Raw genomic sequence first — 21,538 nt, 5'->3', positions numbered from 1 at the left:
ATAGCCCTGGCTGGTATTTACCTAGTGAGTGAAGAGCATGCCAAGTCTTCAAAACTAAGGCTGAAGTAGAAAAGAGGTAGTTCTGGATGATCCCCAGAGCCTCTTTTTGAGGTTGTTGTTTAATCTGATCCCGAAAGAGAGGCCTACTTGTTCCATCAGAAGCAAGGCACCACAACTGCCTTTCTAGCCACTGTGTTCCTTATGTGTCTCCAGGGACAGCTGGGACATTCCTGCCCCCCTGGTTGCCCAATTTCAGCATCAGAACACTTTGTGACCCAGATGTACTACAGAGATTGCTACATCCGGGGTTTGCCCCTTGCCTTTCTCAGTCTGGGATTCTGAGACAGCAGGTGTCTGAGAAGGGAGGTCACTGAAGACAGGAGAGAAGCAAAGAAAGATTAGAGTGAGGCTAGATGGATGGAAGAGCCCGAGGCTGTGTGTGTGTGTTAGGGTCTGTGAATACAGATGGTCTTGCTCGATTTCCTCCTATCCCACAAGTCACTAGATGAGGCCATTCCTATCCAGACCAAAGAGCCTGAGTACAGCATTCCCTCATGAAGTCATTTTTATTTTTCCTCTTTGGTTTTCTGGTGGCATCACAAATAGCTGCTGAAAAACATAAGTAGAGTTTAAAGACTCAGAAATCCTTCCTCTGAGTTCCCATCCTTATTGGCTCTTGTTATATGTAAAGAATTTAGACTGCAGCCATGCCACCCAAACATAGACAAACTAAAATATCTAGATTTTAGTTGAAAAAGAAGTTTGGTGGCTGAAGAAAAATATCAATTTTCAAAACAACTTCTCTGCCCTGGATGGTAGCACTCTACATTTTCAAACACAAAGATGAGAACTGAGGCACTGTACTCAAATCCCAGGCCCTTAACCGATCGTTAGAACAGAAGCCCTTTTGTTCTCTAGTCTTAAGGTCAAAAATCAGGTGACTAAAACACTTGCTGTTCTCTGTGTGCTTGTATGTTAAATTTGTGCGCACTCCCTATTAGATTTGTTGACATAAAATGCATTTGTAGAGCACACAAAGTTTCATTCCGTCACCCAGGACATGAGTACCAAAGCAGAGTAAGCTGCCTGAGTCCCAGCCCTACCCTGGCTCTTACACCTAGGGTCTTGGAACATAACCATGTGCCCATGGAGGGCGGGTAGCCCTCGAGAGATTGAGGCTGAAAGACTAGAAGGGAAAGACAATGGTTATGCCATGCCGGAGAAGTGCTGCCAATACCCTCGTTACTGTCTAGGAGGGACATATAATTTCTAGAGAGGACTTTGGTGTCTGTGGGGGAACTGGCACCAGTATTCGTAATAAGAAGAGATGGTTGTACTTTTTATTCACTCAAGAAAACCTCAAACCTCTTGATCTGGAAATAGAAATCAGAACGTTCACAGTGCCAATAAGATGAAACCAACCCAATGTATATGAGCATTAGGCATGTTCTCACCATGAACTTGTGGCCTCACAAGATGGACTATGTAGACACCCTTGCTTCCCCTGAGAATCCAGAAGTACTGTTGGCCCTTCAGACTGACAAGATCCATATCCACAAATGCTACCAACTCAGGCTGATCATAGTCAGGGGAGAAGATTATACTTGTCCTGTGGATGAACAGACTTTGTACAGGGCAGATTCTGTCACCCAGTACTAAAGGGATGAGGCCCTGGAAACTATCCTTAGTAGATACAGAGAGATAGCTGTGCTTTTCACTCAATGCAGTCTGTGGCATTACACTAACACACACATGGATTAAAACAACTATAGAGGGTCAAAAGAAGGCGAGCTAAACACAGCCCCCAAGTCCCACTGGAAACAGGGAGAACACATGAACCACCTACACTAGATCCTCCAGGAGCCCTTTCCAGAGCTGTTTGGGAAGCTGGAGATCTGGTGACTCTGCACCCCTGCCATACAACTGAGCCACCATCAAGGGAGGGGCGGATTCTCATGTTCTGTCTGCCAATGGGATGTGCACAAGGGTTAGACCACAGTGACTGAGCTCTGAACTCAGGCGTGACCCATTTAGTGTTGCTCAAGGATGTGTGTCATGAATATTATCATTTGCTACTTCTGAGAACTTAACAATGGGCCCTTCACACTGTTAGGACAGGTACTGAGATCAACAATTAGTAAATGGAATCTCATGAAACTGAAAAGCTTCTGTAAGGCAAAGGACAATGTCAAAGCCAATGGACAAAGTAAAAGCCTACAGAATGAGATATTTTTAACCAATTCCACATCCAATAGAGAACTAATATATAAAAATACATTTTTAAAAACCTCAAGAAATTAGATACGAAAAGTCCAAATAATCCAATCAAAAATGGGGTACAGATCTAAGCATAGAATTTTTAAGAGAGTAAACTCAAACACTTTGAAAGCTTCTTAGTAAAGGGAAGAATGTTTGTCCCCTCCCCTCAAAATGGGGCTCTTGAGCCATTCAACTAATACAGTGCGATGAGAATGACATTGTACCATTTTCTGAGCCCAGGTCTTAAGGAAATGGCAGTTGATACTTCCTACTTTTCAACCTCCTCGTTTCTTATTTAGAAAAGCCATAGTATGTATCCCATCTCATTTAGAAGTGACATAATTAATTTCAATAATGATTAGTAGCTACAGAAAAATACAGTGGATGGGATATTCTAGCAGGCATTTTTTAAATGTCTACATTTAGATGCCACTGGAAAGTGCTTATGAGTAAAAATCAATATAGAATATACATTATGTGTATGTATGCATGCCATATGCCTATCATAACTTTGTCAAGAAAATTAATCAAGGAACTCTACTACATGTTTTTTGGATCGTGAAATTAGAACTGATCTTTTCTGTTTTAGTCTTCTGTTTCTACAATAACATTTTTATGCCCCCAAACAAATAGCTAAATCATCCTTCAGTGGAACATCTTCAATAGGAAGACTTCCTTTAAATACATATTCATGACAGTGAGCGAGACTGACCCTTCAAGGAAAGACCAGTGCCCCCACGCATTTTGCATGACCCAGAAAACACATCATCAAGAAGTGATAAAGTGAAATGTATTTAGATGCCAATTTGCCATAAAGGGTCAAAAGGCACACAGGGCCAAAAGGGGGACGGCCCACCCAATTAGGACCTTGCGCTATCAGTCACCAAGGATAGATCTGCCCATAACCTGCCACAAATACCCTGTGGCTGTTTGGTACTGTAACTAGAGACCTTTATCATGTTTTAGTGATGGCAGCAAAGAACTCATCACTCTGTCCTTATAAAATACAAATCAGCTTCGCCAGAGGCAGGAATGCCAGAAATCTACTGGGGCACTTCAGGGTTTAGGAAGCAGGTTTCTGGTTCAGTGCTGGTTAAGCTATCACCCACAAAACAAACTCTCCTGCAATAAGAACAGGCTGTATTGTTCTACATGTTCTTAATCAGCTTCAAATATTAGCCCAGCTGGGTCTAGGTACGATTTCAAGAGTAATAAATATTTTCCATGACTGTATGGGAGAATAGAGGAAGATAAATGACTAATTCCTTCAACCAAACTTGATAAACGTCTGTGATGGCTTCAGGATACATAAGTAGAGAAGACGTAGCCCTGTAAAAAGTAAAGGCTGACCCTGACCTTGGCCTACAATCATTTGTATACTGGAGCTGCCCTCCACAGGCTCACTAATTCTCTAACCACAAGAATCAGCAAATGCTAAAATATGGGGGGTTCCCTCCCCCAGAGTGTGACTGTTGTATATCTACCAGTGCCACTCCTACCCAGGCCAAATAAGGGGTTCTCCACATGCCCCTCCCATTTATCTGCAGTGATCTCAGAACCCCCTCTCTTCAGAGCTGTGTGAACTTCACTTATTCCACCTCTCAGCATTGATTTCCAAATGAAAGACAGCATAAAGACATTCAAGGACATAGAAGCTTAAATATGGTTGCTTGTAGGAATCCACCTCAACTTCAAAGCAAAGTGCACAAAACTGGGTTTGAGGTACCTAGCCTATATTCCTGTATTAAGTCTTAATGGATGGGCCTGATCAGCAATATAAAATTGTACCTAAAATCCTGCCAGTCTGAACTATTATAACAATGGAAACTCAAGAATGTATTTAAATCAATTTCTTTTTACCTCCCAAAACCAAAATTCAATAAAATTGTTAATAACATTTTCATACTAATTAGCCCATTGTATGTTTAAAAGAGCCTTGGTTTTCCTAAACACAACAGCTTTTCTTAAACCCAGAAACAAATACAGGCTATACATCCCTGATCTGAAAACCACAAATCTGGAATGCTCTGTAAGTTACATAATACTACACACAAGTGAAAACTCCCATCCCCGATTTCATGGTCACAATGCAAGTCATAGTCACAACACAAGCATGCTAAAACCAGTGTAGGAAATTAAAATTTAGCATGTGTAAAACATAAGTGGGTTTAGTGGGTTTCAGGTTTAGACATGGATCTTATCCCCAAGATATTACAGATATGCAAATAGGCCAAAATCTAGAGAAGAGATGGAAGACCCTGAAACCCAGGCAGTTCAGAGAGATGTTACAACAGCCTCACCACTCCAGAGCAGAGAACAACAGAAAGATCTGGAAACACAAACTGAAGTCGCAATTCTAAAGTCTGGGTGGCCTTTGCAAACAACTGTGTCTGTCTTCACTGAGCTGCAAGTCGAGTGACAGCAATGCCCCAGAGTCTAGAACGGGTGTATTTTCCCTGTGAAGACACCTGAGCTTTAGCACATACACTATGTATTCTCTCATGTCGCACTTTAAACTGTGTCCTTAGCCCTATGACCCAAGAGCTCTTGCTTGCTGATTGTTCACCCTGTGCCATCACTCAAGGACTGCAGGGTCTGTACCTGTCAATCCATCACGTGGTACAGCAACTAGCTCCAGATTAACAAATTTCTACTGGCTGAACAACTAAATGTGTGAACACAATTACACGGTTAAGGTGCTTTCATGGCAAGACACACTAGAAGTGTAAAGTGGGTTTTGAGTTTAGATAGGCCCCATCCTCATGCCACGGGCCCATCCCCTTCCATGTCATCTGGAATAGGGATGACTGTCTCACTCACCTCACAGGGGCACCTCACAGGGCTAGCCTGGCTGCTGCTCCAAGGCAGGAACCAAAGGAGGTCAGATAAGGAAGCACCAAGCCCCAGGCTACCCTATAAACTTTCCCACATGCCTGAAACTATTCTACTTTACTGGTTTTCCCCCTCCTCCTTTGGCATCTGGTGCTCCTTGCTTAGATATCTATCTACCTTCCAGAGCCTGCTTGAAAAGGGCTTTTGCCCTTCCCCCTCAGCTCTTGACCTTGGAACTGGCACTGCTTCTTCCAGTGTTCTTACTAACAGTGTTTACCACTGGCTAAAGAGAAAGAGGGTTTCTTCTTCCATCAGGTGACTGTAAAATGGTACCTACAGCCACTGGACTGTATGCCACCTAGCAGAGGGTGCCCATGATGCCTAAGGCCCACATCCCACAGGAGGCATCCCTATCATGTGAGCTTTGCTGTTTTTCAAGTTTCCTTTCTATCAAAGACCAAACTCTTATTTAGCTCCCTGGCAGTTACAGAGCAATCCAGGACATCAAATTCCAAAATGAGAGTCAAGTAACATAATCAGCCTTGATGTGAGATGCAATTAGGAGCTGCTGCAATGAAGTTCAGAGAACACATTTGTCAGCAGATTCGTGACTTATAATAGTTATTTCTTGTTTAGACATGGCACCAAAGGACTTATCCAAAGGCACATAATTTCATATTTAGCAAGAGGAAAATTCTCCCCCAATTATAAATATTTTATTTCTAGCCTAGCTCTAATCTTTCACCATTTCTACACACAGAAAGGAAAAACAAACAAGAACATGAGACAAAACCAAAGAATAAAATCTGCCAAGTGTTAGAGAATGAAGGTTACTTCATCAGAATAAAAAAACAAGAGACAGGAAGATGTTACCTCAGAGTTATGAGAGAGGTAAGTTTTCACCGGCATTAAGTATGTTACAGTCCTGGGAGAGGACAGTCATTATCATGTGCATATGTCTGCATGTGTGTGCGTCTACACATGCTCCTTTTGATCTGTTTATTTTTTTATTCATGAAACTTTTAGAGAAAAAATCTAGTTTGCTCAGTTCACATCGCAAACAGTTCAAGATATCCCTTATCAACAATTAGTTACTATTTAATTTGATTTTGATAATGCCACTTCTCATGAGAGCAGCCCTCCGTTTCTACCAAGTCCCTCTCCTTGAATTATAGAGAAAGTAGGATGCCTGGACCCCTGGTGTAAAATGGCTTATCAGTGCATTCTATTTGTTTAAAATGCCTGGTTGTCCAAAGCACTGCCCAGGGAGCTGATGGGAGTGCCGAGCTGTTACAGAAGAGAAAGCCTTGCTTTCAGGAATGTTCAAATGTAGGGGAAAGGAAACGAACAACACCCATGAAGCAATCGATCAAAAAGTACAGCCACTTCGATGTCTCTAAAACTGTTCCCTAAGCTAGTTAATTAATCCACACAGTGTGCCAAGCACTGTTAGAAGGGACACAGTAAGGTGCTTGGCCTAGTCTCATTTTATGTAGAAAGTTGATCAATACAGTATCAATCTGCTTCTTTTCATTTAAAAGAATTTGGATGGCAGGGCGGTCTTGCCAGGCCCCCATGGTAGAGGATGTGCTCAGTCCTGATATAACTTGATGTGCTGGGATGGGTAGGTGGGGAGGGGTAGACTCCCTTATTTTAAGGGGAGGGAAGGAGAGACACAAAAAAGAGGGAAGGAGGGTGGGATCAGGAGGAGAGGAGGGAGGGGTCTACGACTGGGGAAAATGAAAACTAGAGAACCACAGAGAAATGCAGCCTTTAAGGAAAGTATCACAATTGGCTAAATCACTCCACGCAAATCATGCCACAGGGCTGTGGTTTACAGAAATAGTCTGAGGGGTCTTGTTCCAAGAGAGTTCTTTTTCTTTGGCAATAAGATGAACCACAATATCTTTGTTTCATAATCAAATCCAAATTTTGGTGATCTCAATTGGAAGCCCAATGGGTATGTCTAGCTGGTTCCTATAACGTCTGTCTGGGCTGGATGGGAGACTGCATAGATGCAGCTCTACTCCAGTCAATGAACACTACCTACTGGCATCGCTGCCCTCCTCCTACCCACTGCTTAGCAGTAACAGAGCAATGAAAACAAATGTATACAACCATGTACCACATAGCAGGGAGATGAACACAGTCTCAACATTTATAGCTTAAGTGTTTGTCAAAATTGATAAACTGGTGTAACATTTAACTCACAACTGTCCATCAAAATGCAAACTTAAAAAAAGCTCCAGGAGCTTAGATTTCAACCACCATCATCTCAACTTAAAAAGAAACATCAAAAGCTTCGAGTAGACTCAAACTGTATGTGAAGAAATGAGTTTTAAAAGTTCCAGGCCATTACTTCCTTATTTGAGGAAAAAACAAACACTCCTTTGCATGTATTTCTAAGCTTATAGTGCTAATTTTGACTCTGTCAGTGTCTGTCAAAGGAAATTTCCTAGAATTATAATTTAGTTTAAGCATATTTAAACTTGTCAGAATATTTTTTTAAATGAACAGCTAAGGAAACAGACTCCAGAAAAATAAAATGTCATAATTACCTTCGGCCTGGTCCACAGTCGTCGCCTTCAGGCATTTCTGCCCTTTAAGAATGACAGCAGCCGCACCTGCTAGCCACAGCTAAACCAGCCAGAGAATGCTGTCTTGTCCACAACAGACTCTCTGAAGAGGGAAACCCCGGCAGGGGAATTCTTCCCTTTCTGGAGAAAAGTGTTCCTCCTCTACTCAGAAAGTTGCTGTTTACAAACTTCCAAAGTGCCTTCAATGAAGCGAGCCCTGGACTATTATGACAGCCCCCTGCTAAAAATAAAGAGGTCACCTCTCACTCCAAGCACTGTGACAGGCAGCTGGGTGGGAGTGCTGCCCAGAGCCCAGCATTTTCCCTGAAGTCGTGTGAGAAGGTGTCACCAGGGATGACTTCACCTAGCACCTGCCTGCCCTCTTTCCTTTTTTTTTTTCCTGGCAAGATCTAGGCACCTACCATAATGTGGAGTGGCCACAGGAACACTGAAACCTCACTCCAGCTATCAGATCTCCTCCTTTGAGTCACAGTGGGGAGTTGGAGGGCAGAAAGAGACAGGAGGAGAGAAGGGAGGAGGGAAAAGAACAGGGGCTGTCCCGGGAAGAGAGTGGGAGGTTTGTTTGCATAATACCTGCCACTCAGCGAAGTGTCTCTTACCCAAAAGGAGAAAAACACAAAGTCCTGGAACAATCCAGTTGTGAGGCACACCGATTTTGCAAGAAAAGGTTCCTAACTCACAGGAAGTATGCACATGAATGGACCTGTGTGTCCCTGCAACCAAAAGGTGTCCTCCCCCTCCCGGGCTTCACAGTGGCCTGAGAGGTGGCCACAGGAGCTGTAGGACTTGATACTTCAGCTCCTAGCTGTCCATTTCTCAGTTGCTCCTCCCTCCAGTGTCTTGCTTGCAAAATGCCAGAAGACTCATTTAATACTCTCTCATAAAAGCTTTGTGTTAAAACCTGAGCCCGCTTTCTTTTCCTTTTTTTTTTTTTTTTTTCTAACTAAGAACATAAGGGAAGGAAGACTCAAAGCAAGATCTAATAATGTCTTTTCCTTTGGAAGCACTATGCTCCATTTGTTGTATTAGCTAATTCTAAAACGCCTTTTAAGTGGTGTTTCACATGGCATCTTTGTTAAAAAATGGTTTTCAAGATCACTGAGGAATTAAAAGGTCAGAGAATTTTAAATCATTATCTGCTGTCTTTTGGGAGACGCTGGCCACTTTGTGAGGCATACATGCCACACTTTAAAATAGATGTACTTACTTAAATGATACAGTATTTCACACAAACAACGGCACTTCAGATACTTCAGTCCTTGGGTTTGAAGTACATATACCTAAGGTGGTAGATGCACTCAAATGCATAACTCGGATTTTTAAATACGACAAACCTTAGGAATCCACATGTCATCCTTGCACGGGTCATAGTAGTCTTCTCTGTATTATTCCATCTTTAATGTATGCCCTGCCAAAGTGAACACTCTCAAATGCATAACTTGAAAGTAAACTCACATTCAGAGTTCTGTAGAGCAAAGCAGCAGTAGCCTCGTAGAGCCAAAGCAACACGTTACACTACTAGAAACTGAGAACTGAGAAGCTAAAATGCTGAAAGCCATGATGTCAGCACTTGCATTGAACTTAGACAATACAAAATGCTGTCTCACTCAGTTCTGACCAGTATAACCTTAACTTTACCCTGTCTTTGTCCAAGCCCTCGTCTATTTTTTAAATAGCTAAAAGGACCTCTGCTTCTGGTTATCACAGATTCAGAGACCCCTGAAACTTGTCTCTCACTTCTAACAAGAATCCATTGGTTATCACTGTAGCAGTCAGAGTACAAGCTGCTACTGTGAAATAGTGAGTGACGCCTCTTTGGAGTAGAAGCCTTTGTGCATTTCCAAATTCCTTGCTCCAGATGGATTCCCCTTGACACGCTTTTGAGGCATTTTGTAAAAATCACAAAGATAAGAAGGGAAAACAAGGACAGCATAAGAACTTGAAACGACCCAAGGAAGCTCTCACCAAGATTTTCAGATGTTATCATAACCTCTGTTTACCTTGTCCTCAAATATATGTGCATTCACTTTCTCTTTGCCATTCTGTATGGCCTTAAAAACTTAGCATTTCAATGCTGTCTCCTTTCCATAGTATCTATTGCCCCTTCACTCAATGTTCAGTCTAAAGGTTTTATATTGTTGCTACATCCTCAACAGCAGCTTTGAGGGAAGCTCTGGATCCACCACGGATAACAGGACAGCCATCCCCCCTCTCCCTCCCAACACCGCTTCTCTTAGAGGTTAAAAAGAAGGGAAGTTAGTATGATATGGAAAGGATAGGAGCTGTACAAGGACCAAATATATCCGGGCACAGGGTCTTTTCTGAGACTGACACTCAACCAAGGACCATCTATGGATATAACCTAGAACTTCTGCTCGGATGTGGCCCGTGGTAGCTCAGTAACCAAGTAGTTTTCCAAAGTAAGGGGAACACGGACTATTTCTAACAGGATCTCAAGGGCAGGCTGTTTGATCCCCACCCCCCACCCCCCAGGGGAGGAGCAGTACTGTTAGGCTACAGAGGAGGACTTTGCAGCCAGCCCTGCAAAGATACCTGATAAAACAGGGTCAAATGAAAGGGGAGGAGGTCCTCCCCTATCAGTGGACTTGGAAAGGGGCAGGGAGGAGACCAGGGAGGGAGTGTGGGGTTGGGGAGGGAATGAGGGAGCGGGATACAGCTGGGACACAGAGTTAACAAAATGTAACTAAAAAGAAAAATAAAATAAAATATATAAAAAAAGAAAAAATCCAGTAATGATTCTGCTATATACTGTGAGGCTACAGCTAGGAGTCAAGGGAATCAGTCAGGGAACTGATTCACTATTGATTAATCTAATAATTACATACACTAAAATAGTTGCCCTCAAAAAAAAAAAAAGCAGTCTGAGCAATGAGGGGCAAAAAGCCGGGGCTCTTGTGGAAATGGGTGTTCTCATATTCCCTTCCAGCTTCACCAGATAGCAGAAAACCTGGCTTAGTTGTATGCATTGCCTTCCAGGGTAAAAACCAGATTACTCAACCCATTTGAGTAACATGAGGCTTCCGTGTTTACGTTCTGACTGGGAGGGTGTCAGCAAATCCACTGAAGCTCTGGGGACTTTCACTAACATCCCAGTGTACGCCTACTGCCTGCTAGAGAGAATTCAGCTGGATCTCCAGAAGCCACTTTGGGTCAGATGTGACTTGTGGAACAGGACAAGCATGGCAGCGTTCTCATGATAAAGCAGCTGCCTGCCGCGCTGGACACCGAGAGCAGCCAACAGCCATGAATAACATTTTACTTTTTGGAAATTCCAAGTGAGACAGAAATAAAATGTGTTTAATGGCACTCTTCTTTTTGAGCTACCTTTAGAGTAGTCTCTTCTTACCTATGGTTTTGTTCTCTATGCTTTCAGTTAGCCACAAAAATTCCAATGGGGAGTCCTTGGAATCAACAAATCACCAATTTTCATCTCAAGTCATCCTGTGCTGTTGTACTTTTTCTGCCCTGGCTCTCTTTTTACGCCAACATGGGGAACACCCTTTTTCAATACCAACAGTGACTAATGGTAACTAATGCTACCTGCCCATTAGTCACTTAATACGCATCTCAAGTTATCCGAGGGAACTGTACTGCTTGTATCTCAGCGACCTAACGGCCCCAAAGCATAAGATCAATGATTCTGGCAATCCAGACACACAAAAAGCAAAACATAAGCTGTTTCCTTTAAAACAATAAGGTGAAAGTTCTTGGTTTAATAAAATTTTGAAAACTATGCTAAGGTTATTGTGCTCTATAGGACATTACAAATCTGTACTGTGCCTACCTCATAAATTAAGCTTTATCCTAAGTGTGCATGGATGTTTTTCAAAAGTAGTGCATAAAGCACTAACACATGGATTCATACATCCACTGAGGTCTTGGAATGTATCCCCTACAGATGAGGACAGACCACCATACTCAACCCAAACTTAACCCTATTTCCCTAGAAGTATGAGCCTAGAGGAACATTAATCAAAATCCCTGATAATGTCACTACACTCAAATTTGGGTACTATATGTGGCTACAGGGGGAACAAGCCTTCCCTGTACATTGTGAGCCTGCTTATCCTCAAAGCCACACCTCAGCTGAGGGTGCTAGACAGCTGCTGAAGCTTCAAGGCGTCTATCACTGTCTCAGAGGCTGTAGGCAGCTCTCAATCTCTGTGTTCTCACTGTGCTGGCCCACACCTACATGGCAGTGAAACCAAACAAGAGGGCCTAGCTCAAGGAAGTAATTTCTGAGTAGCATCATTCAGTGCTAGCTCAGGCAGCTGGGGATAGGCCTGCCACCAAGTGAGAGGCAGAGGTCTTTCCAGTTGATGTGGGGCTAGATGTCCTGGCTGAGTTAGGGGGAGGCTCATTCTATTTCAGAGGCCCCATCTGTGCCCACCTCACAGTTCCTTCAGTGGTCTGCAGCCAAGTAAGCTCTGAGCACACCTCCGCACCACATTCCACTGGAGGTGTGGATTGGCTCATGGCTGGACCTGGGGTAGGTGTCACATCAGGGGATTTCCAGGGGCTTTCTTATAGGTAGAAATCTGAGCTGGTATAGCTAAAGGATTTTCTATAATCCACAAGTCCTCAATACCAAGACTGTCAGCCCTTTCCCTGGGTCTCAGAGGGAGGTCTAGAAGCCTGACTTGGATGGGAACCTTTCTTCCTCCATCTACCAGCTGGATCTCTTCTGGATCCTTCTGGATCTTCCTCGGTCATTACCAGAGTTTTCCAAAGTCCCTTCAGGGTTTTAATGCCTTTAGCATTTTACTCCCACCTACTCCTCACCCCTGCATCTCAGATCTGCTCCCCTTGTCACCTTGCAGAGCAGACCGGATCCCTCAGCCAGGGCCTTCTTAGGCGAGCACAGTGTGCCAGTCACTGCTGCCTTCTCTCTGCATTCCTTTATTGCAGTGGTAATACCTTGTGTACCTCTGTCTGGGGTGTTTGTGGCTGAGCTAGGGGAGGCCCTTAGAACAAAGAAAAACTACCTACTGACTCCACAATCCTATTGCTTGCCTCCTTCCCTTTCCTCACTCCAACCCCCACCCCATTTACCTGTGTCCTGCACGCTCTCAAATTTATAGCCTTTTTTGAATTTTTGTTACATAGAGAAAGAGAGATGCACACACTCCTAAATATATAACTACAACCTCTTCAGTCCATATAATGTTACACACACACACACACACACACACACACACACACACCCATATCTACTCATCTATTACATACATACATACATACATTCATACATACACACACACACATACATATGACTGCAGGAATAACTACTTGGTATTGGAAAACTAATCCGTGCTCTTAATAAGTGAGAAGACTTCTCCCACTCTCAGCATTCCTTAGCTGTCTGTAGCTCTTTGTTGAGGGCTGAAGTCCATCATACTCCCTAAGCCTTAGGCGCAGGAACTGTGTTGTAGATGTATCAGTCGGGACTGGGAACCACTATCTCTTATATTAGCATTCAGGGCTACAAAATGCACAGAAATGCACCATACACGACCTTGAACACTTGAGATGTAGCTAATACAAATTGAGATGTGTTGTAGAATACATGATGCTTTGCTTTTAAGATTAAATGAAAAACAGAATTTCAAGCATGTTGTTAATAATTGTTACATGATAGAGCAGTCAAGAGCACTGACTGCTCTTCCAGAGGAACCAGGTTCAAATCTCAGCACCCATATGGTAGCTCACAACTGTCTATAATTCCAAGATCTGACATCCTCACACAGACATACATGCAGGCAAAACACAAATGTACGCAAGTAAAAATAATTAATTAATTAATAATTGTTAATGGATATCGTGCTGAAAGAATTACTTTGAATATACTGGCTAATTACATATGAAAAGCAATTTCACTTGTTGCTTTTTTTTTTTAACCTTTTAAAGGTATGTCTGCTATAGATGTTGCTATTGGGTTCTATTAGAACTGGTCAAGAGCTTTAATTAGCTATCAGAATTAGTCCAAAAAGCAAAAAGTTGCAGTGAGAAGCAGGAGAGATTTCTCAGCATTTGAGAGCACATAAATGCTGCTCTTGCAGAGGACCTGGGTTAATTCCCAGCATCCACATGTCAGCTACAGCCATCTGTAAATTCAGTTCTAGTGACCCAATGTCACCCTCTGCTGGCATGGTGCATACACATACCTGCAGGCATACCACCCATAAAATAAAAAATAATAAAACAAAAGCAAAAAAGTTTAAAGTTGCAGTGCTAACACAACCTTAGCAGCTGTTTCAACAACATTCTAGAATTGCTTTTCATCCGAAGGGACAAAGTAGAGATCGCAAAACATGCCAACAAGGTGAGAGTGAGAACAGTCCACAGGACATTTCCACCCTCAATAGCTTGACTCAAAGGGTAAGAGTGGCCCTTTTCCTCCTGCCCATATCCCACTGATGTCAATACAGAATTAATTTACTAGAAAAGTTCAGAGTAAATAGCATACATTTTACAATTGTGGAATAAGGAATGGCATCAGTATTAAGGCCAGTATACTTCTGAAGCTAAGTGAAAGAGAACATTTTTCTTCTTGGATTAAAAAAAAAGAAAGAAAAGCAAATTAAATCAAAGGATCCAACCTGCATGTTTATGTTCATGGCACAAACAATACCACGCAGTGCCGTCAGCCTGCTGGGTAATCATGTGTGTCAAGCAGGCCTCCCTCCTGCTCTGTGGTTGATGGCGTCATACTGAGGCCCACCCTGGATTAGTGGCCCTGACAACAACACCAAGTTCTTTTTCTCTCAAGTGCAATGCTATGCCAAACCTTAACACAGAGAAGATACAGTAATGGCAGAAAGAAGACGTGCTCATGATCCAGGACATCCAAGGCTACACAGAGAAACCCTGTCTCCAAAAATCAAGACATAAACATAAACAAAGAAGATGTGCTCATGAAATCCCCGTGGGGACAGGTGGGCTACATAGCCTCAGTCTAAGGGCATCTTGACAGGGCTGCTTGTGTACCCACATACCAGATACAAGTGTGAGAAAAGCGGGATCACCTTGCTAGACATCGAAAAAGAGAAAACGGGAACTTTCCCTTCTGTCTTTTCCCATAATCCCACCAGACTCAACCCAGTGTAGCCTTTCTGGAGGCGTCACAAAGGGGCGTCTTCCCCAAAGTTCCTTTCAGCCAAAAGCAGCAACTCTGTAAAAACCAACACATTAGCTTTCCAAACTTCTAGCTTTGTCCCCTTCCTCCTATCTGTTTTCTACAAATCTCTCCACTTTGGATGTGTCTGAAACTCATTTATTAGATGCTTAATCTCCAGTTTGGTGATGGTGGGGGGTGGGGATCAGTGATGGGGCCCTGAGGATGGAAGTTCTACCAATAAGTCCATCTCCTTTGGGCAGGAATAAGTTAGTTAGCACAAGAGTGAGCTTAAGACACAGGCCATATCCTTGAATTTCTTAACTTCCAGAACCTTGAATTAAATACTTTCCAACTTATCAAATCTATGTGTTCTCTCATGGTCAAATATTATAGACTAAGATGATCAGTGAGGTCCCATTTCCAGTCAGCCTGAGGCAGAAAGTCCCCAGCTGCACCCCTTGCCCTTTATATCAGCGGCCTCTTCCACCATGACCTTCGCCCCTATCTGAGACATAAATTGCATGATAATCCCTATTTTCTTGACCCCATAACTTGTATTTTGTCAACTTCTGATGACCTCATTTGGGACCAAAAAATAGAATTACTTCCTTGTCACAAATCAATTCAATTTGGCAGTGGTAAACTGAGTCACAAACTTTTTTTTTCTGTCCTGTTTAAGCTGCATCTATTGTCTAATCCTAAGATTTGTCAAAGTGAAGTTTTGTAGAATGCTCTGCAGATAATGCAGCAGCCATCCAAAGGCTGCTGAAGAAGCACCACCAGAGCCTAGTGGGTCTTAAAAGCCAGAGATATAGTACATGAACCTGCAGAGGATGAGGAGGGAGTAAGGGGAGGGGTGTGAGGAAGCCAGAAACATGGGATACTGCCACACTTAATGGTGGATGGAGAAGAGCAGCAGGAACTGGCAGGGAATCCTGAGTGTAGGAGTAGCCTGAGGAGCTGTGTGAGGAAGAGGCCACTTTCTGGCAAGAGCTTAGGGAAGAAGCAGGAAGACAGCAGGCATCCCCCGGCCCCTGCCTTGTGAATCATATCACCCCACCACACGGATTTCTCCTGTTGTGTCCAGCCACTATTGAGAGCCATTTCATAACACTGAACTTGCTTTCTGCAACTTGGCTGTCCTTTGGAGGGCAGGTATTGATCCCCTGGGACTAACGTTGTTCCTTCTCAGTTCCTCATCTCCACCCTCCTTTACTTGATGAGCTTCTGCTACCAAATCAATTTCTTCCTCTCTGCCATCCTTCCTCCAGCCACACACTCTTCTGTGCCCTCTATACTGCCCCTCGTGAAAGTTCCTTCAAAATTCCCACTAGAATTTAGACACTTGTGCAGTCTAATTCTTGAGGGGTCAAATTATTCAGGAGCATCATAGATCCTCCAAAGGCCTCAGCGGCTGCTGCTGGCTCACTCACACACAACTCTGTTCTGAGGCAGCGTGTGTATTTGAGTAGTATAATTCCTTGACAGGGAAACCCTAGTTCCAAGAAATTTAGAACAAACAGCCATAACGTGAGGGAACTCTGGCAAGCCTCCCTGCCCTTCACTAGCATGAGGCAATGGAAACTTTCCAAGGCCACAAAGGGTGGAGCCAGAGGTCTTTGAGGAAAGGGAAGACAAAATGAGTCAATGGGGGTGGTGCTCAGCTGAAAACAAACTTTATCTCCAGAGTTTAAAGGCACAGTATAACACAGAGGCAATTTACACATAAGCACCTGTTTAATGATGGGTTGTGAAATGACTTGTGATACGCTGATTTTCCTTATTATATAACACTTATGTTAGCGCTAAACATTTGCTGTGCTTGAACAACAGCTGATAAGATGTTTCGTGGCTATGTTTACTCAGCTCTTTTGCAAAGACGCCACGCTGAGCTGGAAGTGACCAGCCACACAACTATGATAGTTCGTTCTTTCTACTGTCATTTTTCAAGCTGTGGCTTTGGTGACAGAAAGCTTCCTCCATGTCCTACCTTGTCCTGGGCCATGTGGCAAAGCAGTGGCCTAAGCCAGGTGAATCTACCATGACCCAGCCTTGGCCCAGAATGACAAATGTCCTCAGACACTGAAGGAACTTTTCCTCAGGCCCTAGGGTTTGGGGGAACCACATTACTAGCCAGCATCCTCCAGCCTCTGAGCCTTCAGAGAAAACAGCTGCTTCAAAAGGTATTTTCTTCAAGGGAGGCTGGTGCCATTCTGATCCTGAGAAGTGGGAAAAGAAGAGTTTTGTTTATGGTACCACCTCACAACTTCCACTTAAGGTATGATTCCACCGACAACCTGAAAGGCTGCTGTTTACTTATGGCTTCTAACTGCCTGCTGATAAGCCAAATAGCTCAGTAGGATGGCTCACCTAAGGTTCCACTAACAGGACAACCTGAAAAGATCCCATATGTAGCTTTGTTTCTAGCAGGCTAAGAACAAAACCCTCTTTGTCTCAGCCCTTTTTGTGCTGCACTAATAAAAATCATGGCACTGGGTGTCTTGGTTAGGTGTCTATTGCTGTGATGAAACACCATGGCCAAAAGCAACTTGGGAGGAGGAAATGGCTTATTAGGCTTACACTCCCACTTTGTAGTCCATCACTGAAGGAAATCAAGACAGAAACTCAAGCAGGGTAGGAACCTGGAGGCAGGAGCCTGTGTTCTTGGAGCACAGCCTTCCAAGATGCAGAGGCCATGAAGGGGTGCTGCTTACTGGCTTGCTCATCTTGGCTTGTTCAGCCTACTTTCTTATAGAACCCAGAACCACAAGACCATGGATGCAACACACACAATGGGCTAGGCTTTCCCTCATCAATCGCTAATTAAGAAAATGCCCTACAGGCTTGCCTATAGCTTGATCTTACGGGGACATTTTCTGAATTGGGTTTCTCAGGTGACTTTAGCTTGTGTCAAGTTGACATACAACTAGCCAGCACACTGGATAATTCATAAAGTATGAAGTTTTATTTCTTATATTTCAGAAGGCTGGGATGTTCAAGGTCACAGCACGCACATCTGATGAAAGTCACCTTACTATCTCATCCCGTGGTGGAAGGCAGAAAAGCAAGAGGATGCATCCAAGAAAAGTAGGTGGACCTCACCTTTTTCATCGGGACAATCCTGCCACAGGAACTAATCAAACCCATGACAGCAGCATTCATCCACTATGGTCAGCCCTGAAGGTCACTTCCAACATTGACTTTGGGAGTTAAATTTCCAACACAGGAACTCAGTTCACGTCCAAATCACAGAGCCCTCCAATGGATCATCGGAGTTAAACAACCCCAAAATTTCAATTTTAATAAACAAATAAAATTTCAATCTTAATAAATAAAGATTTATTTAATAAAATAAATAAATAAATAAGTAAATAAATAAATAAATTTAATAAATTAAATAAATCTTAAGGAGTCTAGTAGGCCATTCTAGTGATGTTTCACAATTCTCTGACCACATGCCTTGGAAGGCTGTACTCCAGGAACACACGCAAACCTTTTTATAATGTGCTATGTTGAATCACTTTAATTTTCACACAACAGCCACAGAGACATACACGGACTGCTGCACATACAGACCCTGCAATGTGCCCCCACCAGCTTCCCACATTCAAAAGATGTCAAAACCAAAAGCCAACATGGGTCCATCCCATGAGCTAAACTCCATATTCCTTCTAGGGTGCCATTCAGGGCAGTACACTGCATTCAAGCATTAAATACACATTGTCACTTGGGGATGATGAGACCTGCTGGGGTCTCTCATGAGTTTTTAGGACCTCAATAGTTCTGAAGTATTCTGTAGAGAGCTTTCTGTTTGGACTCGTCTGTGATTTCTCTCGGCATTAGACTGAAAGTCAGCAAGAAAACCTTGAAGCAGAGTGTATCAGGCTCACGTGGTATTTAAGCACCCACATGACTTACCACTGATGTCAACTAGATCAGTTGGCCACAGCAGTATTTTCAGATAGGCACACTGTAAAGTTCCCATACTTAATCCAACCTACACTGAAAGAAAGATGGATGGAGCGCAAGGGACAAAGTCTTTACTCTAGCAACAGAGTATGGGCACACAGTGGGGTTCTTCTCTCTTCCATTTCTTTAAAGACTCATTTATGATTCTGGGCTCCTGTCTTCACTCTACATTATGGTATTAACCATAGTTCAATTGTTCCAGCCACAAAGTTGTTTCTGCCTCCTCTGTCTGAACATTCATCCTCTTAACCCCTCACCAGCTAGAGGCCACCTCTGTGGTTGTTGCTCCTGCCCACCTAGCATACCTCCTCATGACAGGCGAGACACCGAGCTCCCTCCAAAATGACCTGACCTCCTTCCACCCGGTATCAACACAGCTAAGAGACGTCAGCAGTAGCCAGAAGTTAGAGGAGAGTGGCACAGAGGGGCACTAAATGTCCACATCCCACATATATCTACCCCTAAGAATGCATGTGATAAAGGATGGCAGGCACTGGGTCTGAGCAGTGTCCGCAGAACCGCACCACAAACCCTTTCCACTGTGCTCTTCTGAAGCCAAGACTAAAAAGTTGTTACTTTCCCCCAACTTTGACAAAACTTAATACACCAAGCTCAGATTTCCTTGCGATGTGGGTCATCAGTCCAGACTTTCCATGTTTCTTCTCTCTGGAGACTATTAGGTGAAGCCCATGGTTTAAAAATAAAACAAAACTTGGCTCCATTGCACACACCTACTTTTAGCACCAAGCCATGGCAACCTCACACACAGTTCCTCAGAAGTTTTCACACTGGATTCCCACCGGGAGGCTTGGCCTTCAGCCATACCCATAATCAACACGAATATTTCCTATTCAACTCAACACTATATTATTTTGTTTCCTGAGACAAAATCGCAAACCATACCGAAAATTTCAAAGTGGAATGACCTGCTTTCAGACTCCTCCTGCCCTAGCTTCTCTGGCCAGGAAAGCAGTTAAAATATAAGTATCACCTCAGACCTAAATATAAGTTGAAAGCAAAAGGACACCCTGTGTCAGAAGCTTTACGAGAGGCCGGAAAACAACATGAGTCCCCCATCACGTGCAAGCAAGGACATCATGTTTATACTGCCTGAAAGGGTAATGGATGTCCCTTCTCCCCATGGCAGTGCGGCTGGCCTCATGTGAGAAAACAGGCAGGAAGTTCCTGTCAATGGTGACAAGCAGCCTTTTCTGAGTTCTTTGTGATGACACAGAGGGACCAAGCCCTGTAGCTACAGAGGAGGCTGTAGCTGGGGCCACTCTGGGGCTACTCTGGGGCCAGTCTGCTAACAATTGAGGCTACTAGTATAGATGGAGCTGCTCCTGGACTTACGCATGGCAACAGTCAGGGTGAGACTTGGGCATGGAGATTAATGCAATCCTGGGTTCCAAGAAGCATTAGCTAAGTTTCTTGGGGAAACAGACCAACAGGATGGACACATAGAAAGGCTGACTTGGAAAAATGTTCATGGATTTGAGTCGCACTTCTGCCATCTTTCCAGTCAGAGACAGGCACAGAGACTTTTCTGGAAGGATCGCAGTGATGGCCATGGCTCAGGGAGAGCCGCAGGTCCAGTTCAAGCTCATCCTGGTGGGCGACACCAGGAAGACGACGTTTGTGAAGCTCCACTTAGGCAAAATTGAGAAGTATGTAGTCACCCTGGGCTTGGAGGTACACTCGCTTGTCTTCCATACCAACAGAGGACCCATCAAGTTCAACGTGTGGGAACAGCCAGCCAGGAGAAGTTCGGGGCCTGCACGATGGCTACTACATCTAAGCCCAGTGTGCCATTAAAATGTTTGATGTAACATCAAGAGTTACTTACAAGAACCTACCTAGCTGGCATAGAGATCTGGTACGAGTGTGTGAAAACATCCCCATTGTGTTGTGTGCCAACAAGATGGATATTAAGGACAGGAAAGTGAAGGCAAAATCTATTGTCTTCCAGCGAAAGAAGAATCTCCAGTACTATGATATGACATTTCTGCCAAAAGTAACTACAGCTTTGAAAAGCCTTTCCTCCATCTCACCAGAAAGCTCACTGGTGATCCTAATTTGGAGTTTATTGCCATGCCTGCTCTTGCCCTGCCTGAGGTGGTCATGGACCCAGCTGTGGCAGCACAGCATGAGCGTGATTTAGAGGTTGCTCAGTCGACTGCCCTCCCGGATGAGGATGATGACCTGTGAGAAAGAGAGGCTGGAGCCCTGTGTCAGAAGTCTAGTTTGATAGGCAAGTGTCCTGTGATGTCAGCGGTACGGTGTGTGCCACCATGTTTAGCTAACAGATCGTGAGGTTCGCTGGGATGCTGAAGGAGATGCATGTGCTTCGAATGCGGCAATTAAAACATACTTTTTTTTTGGGGGGGGGGGACTTGCATATTTTGCTGTTTGGAACAGAGTTGTTTCCTTCCTGAATTTCAAAGATAAGACTGCTACAGTCACATCACAATACTCACCGGTGCAATCTCGCTTGTTACTGTCATTCCCATTCTTTTCGTTTAGAATCAGAATAAAGTTGTATTTCAAATAAAAAAAGAAAGAAAGAAAAAATGTTCGTGTAATTGAGAGGGTTGGCAAGGCTGACATCTACGGGACAGGGCAGCTGGCTGGACAGCCCAGCAGAAGAAGCCCCAAGATGGAGTCCATACACAGTCTGAAGGCCAAACTCCTTCTCCAGTGGACCTCAATCTACTCTCAAGGCTTTCGACTGGCTGCACAATTA

The 21,538-nt window shown here is 43.7% G+C and overlaps 1 protein-coding gene, 1 non-coding gene and 1 pseudogene across 4 annotated transcripts in view; 1 reads left to right on the top strand and 2 right to left on the bottom strand.

The window, feature by feature from the left end:
* Positions 1 to 21,538, bottom strand: part of Retreg1 (reticulophagy regulator 1) — a 143,196-nt gene that overhangs the window by 26,053 nt on the left and 95,605 nt on the right. Inside the window, exon 1 of one of the 3 annotated variants that reach the window (XM_055619013.1) lies at positions 7,650 to 8,226. The exons of 1 other annotated variant lie outside the window; for it this stretch is intronic. In XM_055619013.1, coding sequence (XP_055474988.1) covers positions 7,650 to 7,684 — 35 coding nt within the window. In that variant the 5' untranslated portion in view covers positions 7,685 to 8,226. Of the gene's footprint in view, positions 1 to 7,649; positions 8,227 to 21,538 lie in introns of those variants that run through there. One more of the 3 variants, XM_055619014.1, reaches the window with a different exon arrangement.
* Positions 9,008 to 9,110, bottom strand: LOC129685505 (U6 spliceosomal RNA). Its single transcript, XR_008721497.1, has one exon. It is a non-coding gene; the product is annotated as a U6 spliceosomal RNA (small nuclear RNA).
* On the top strand, positions 20,347 to 21,003 carry LOC129685480 (GTP-binding nuclear protein Ran-like; annotated as a pseudogene).

This window comes from Psammomys obesus, unplaced genomic scaffold (genome assembly GCF_907164565.1).
Source record: "Psammomys obesus unplaced genomic scaffold, mPsaObe1.curated_primary_1811, whole genome shotgun sequence".
Lineage (NCBI taxonomy): Eukaryota > Metazoa > Chordata > Mammalia > Rodentia > Muridae > Psammomys > Psammomys obesus.
The sequence above is the reverse complement of the archived record's forward strand: the minus strand, read 5'-3'. Positions and strand labels throughout refer to the sequence as shown.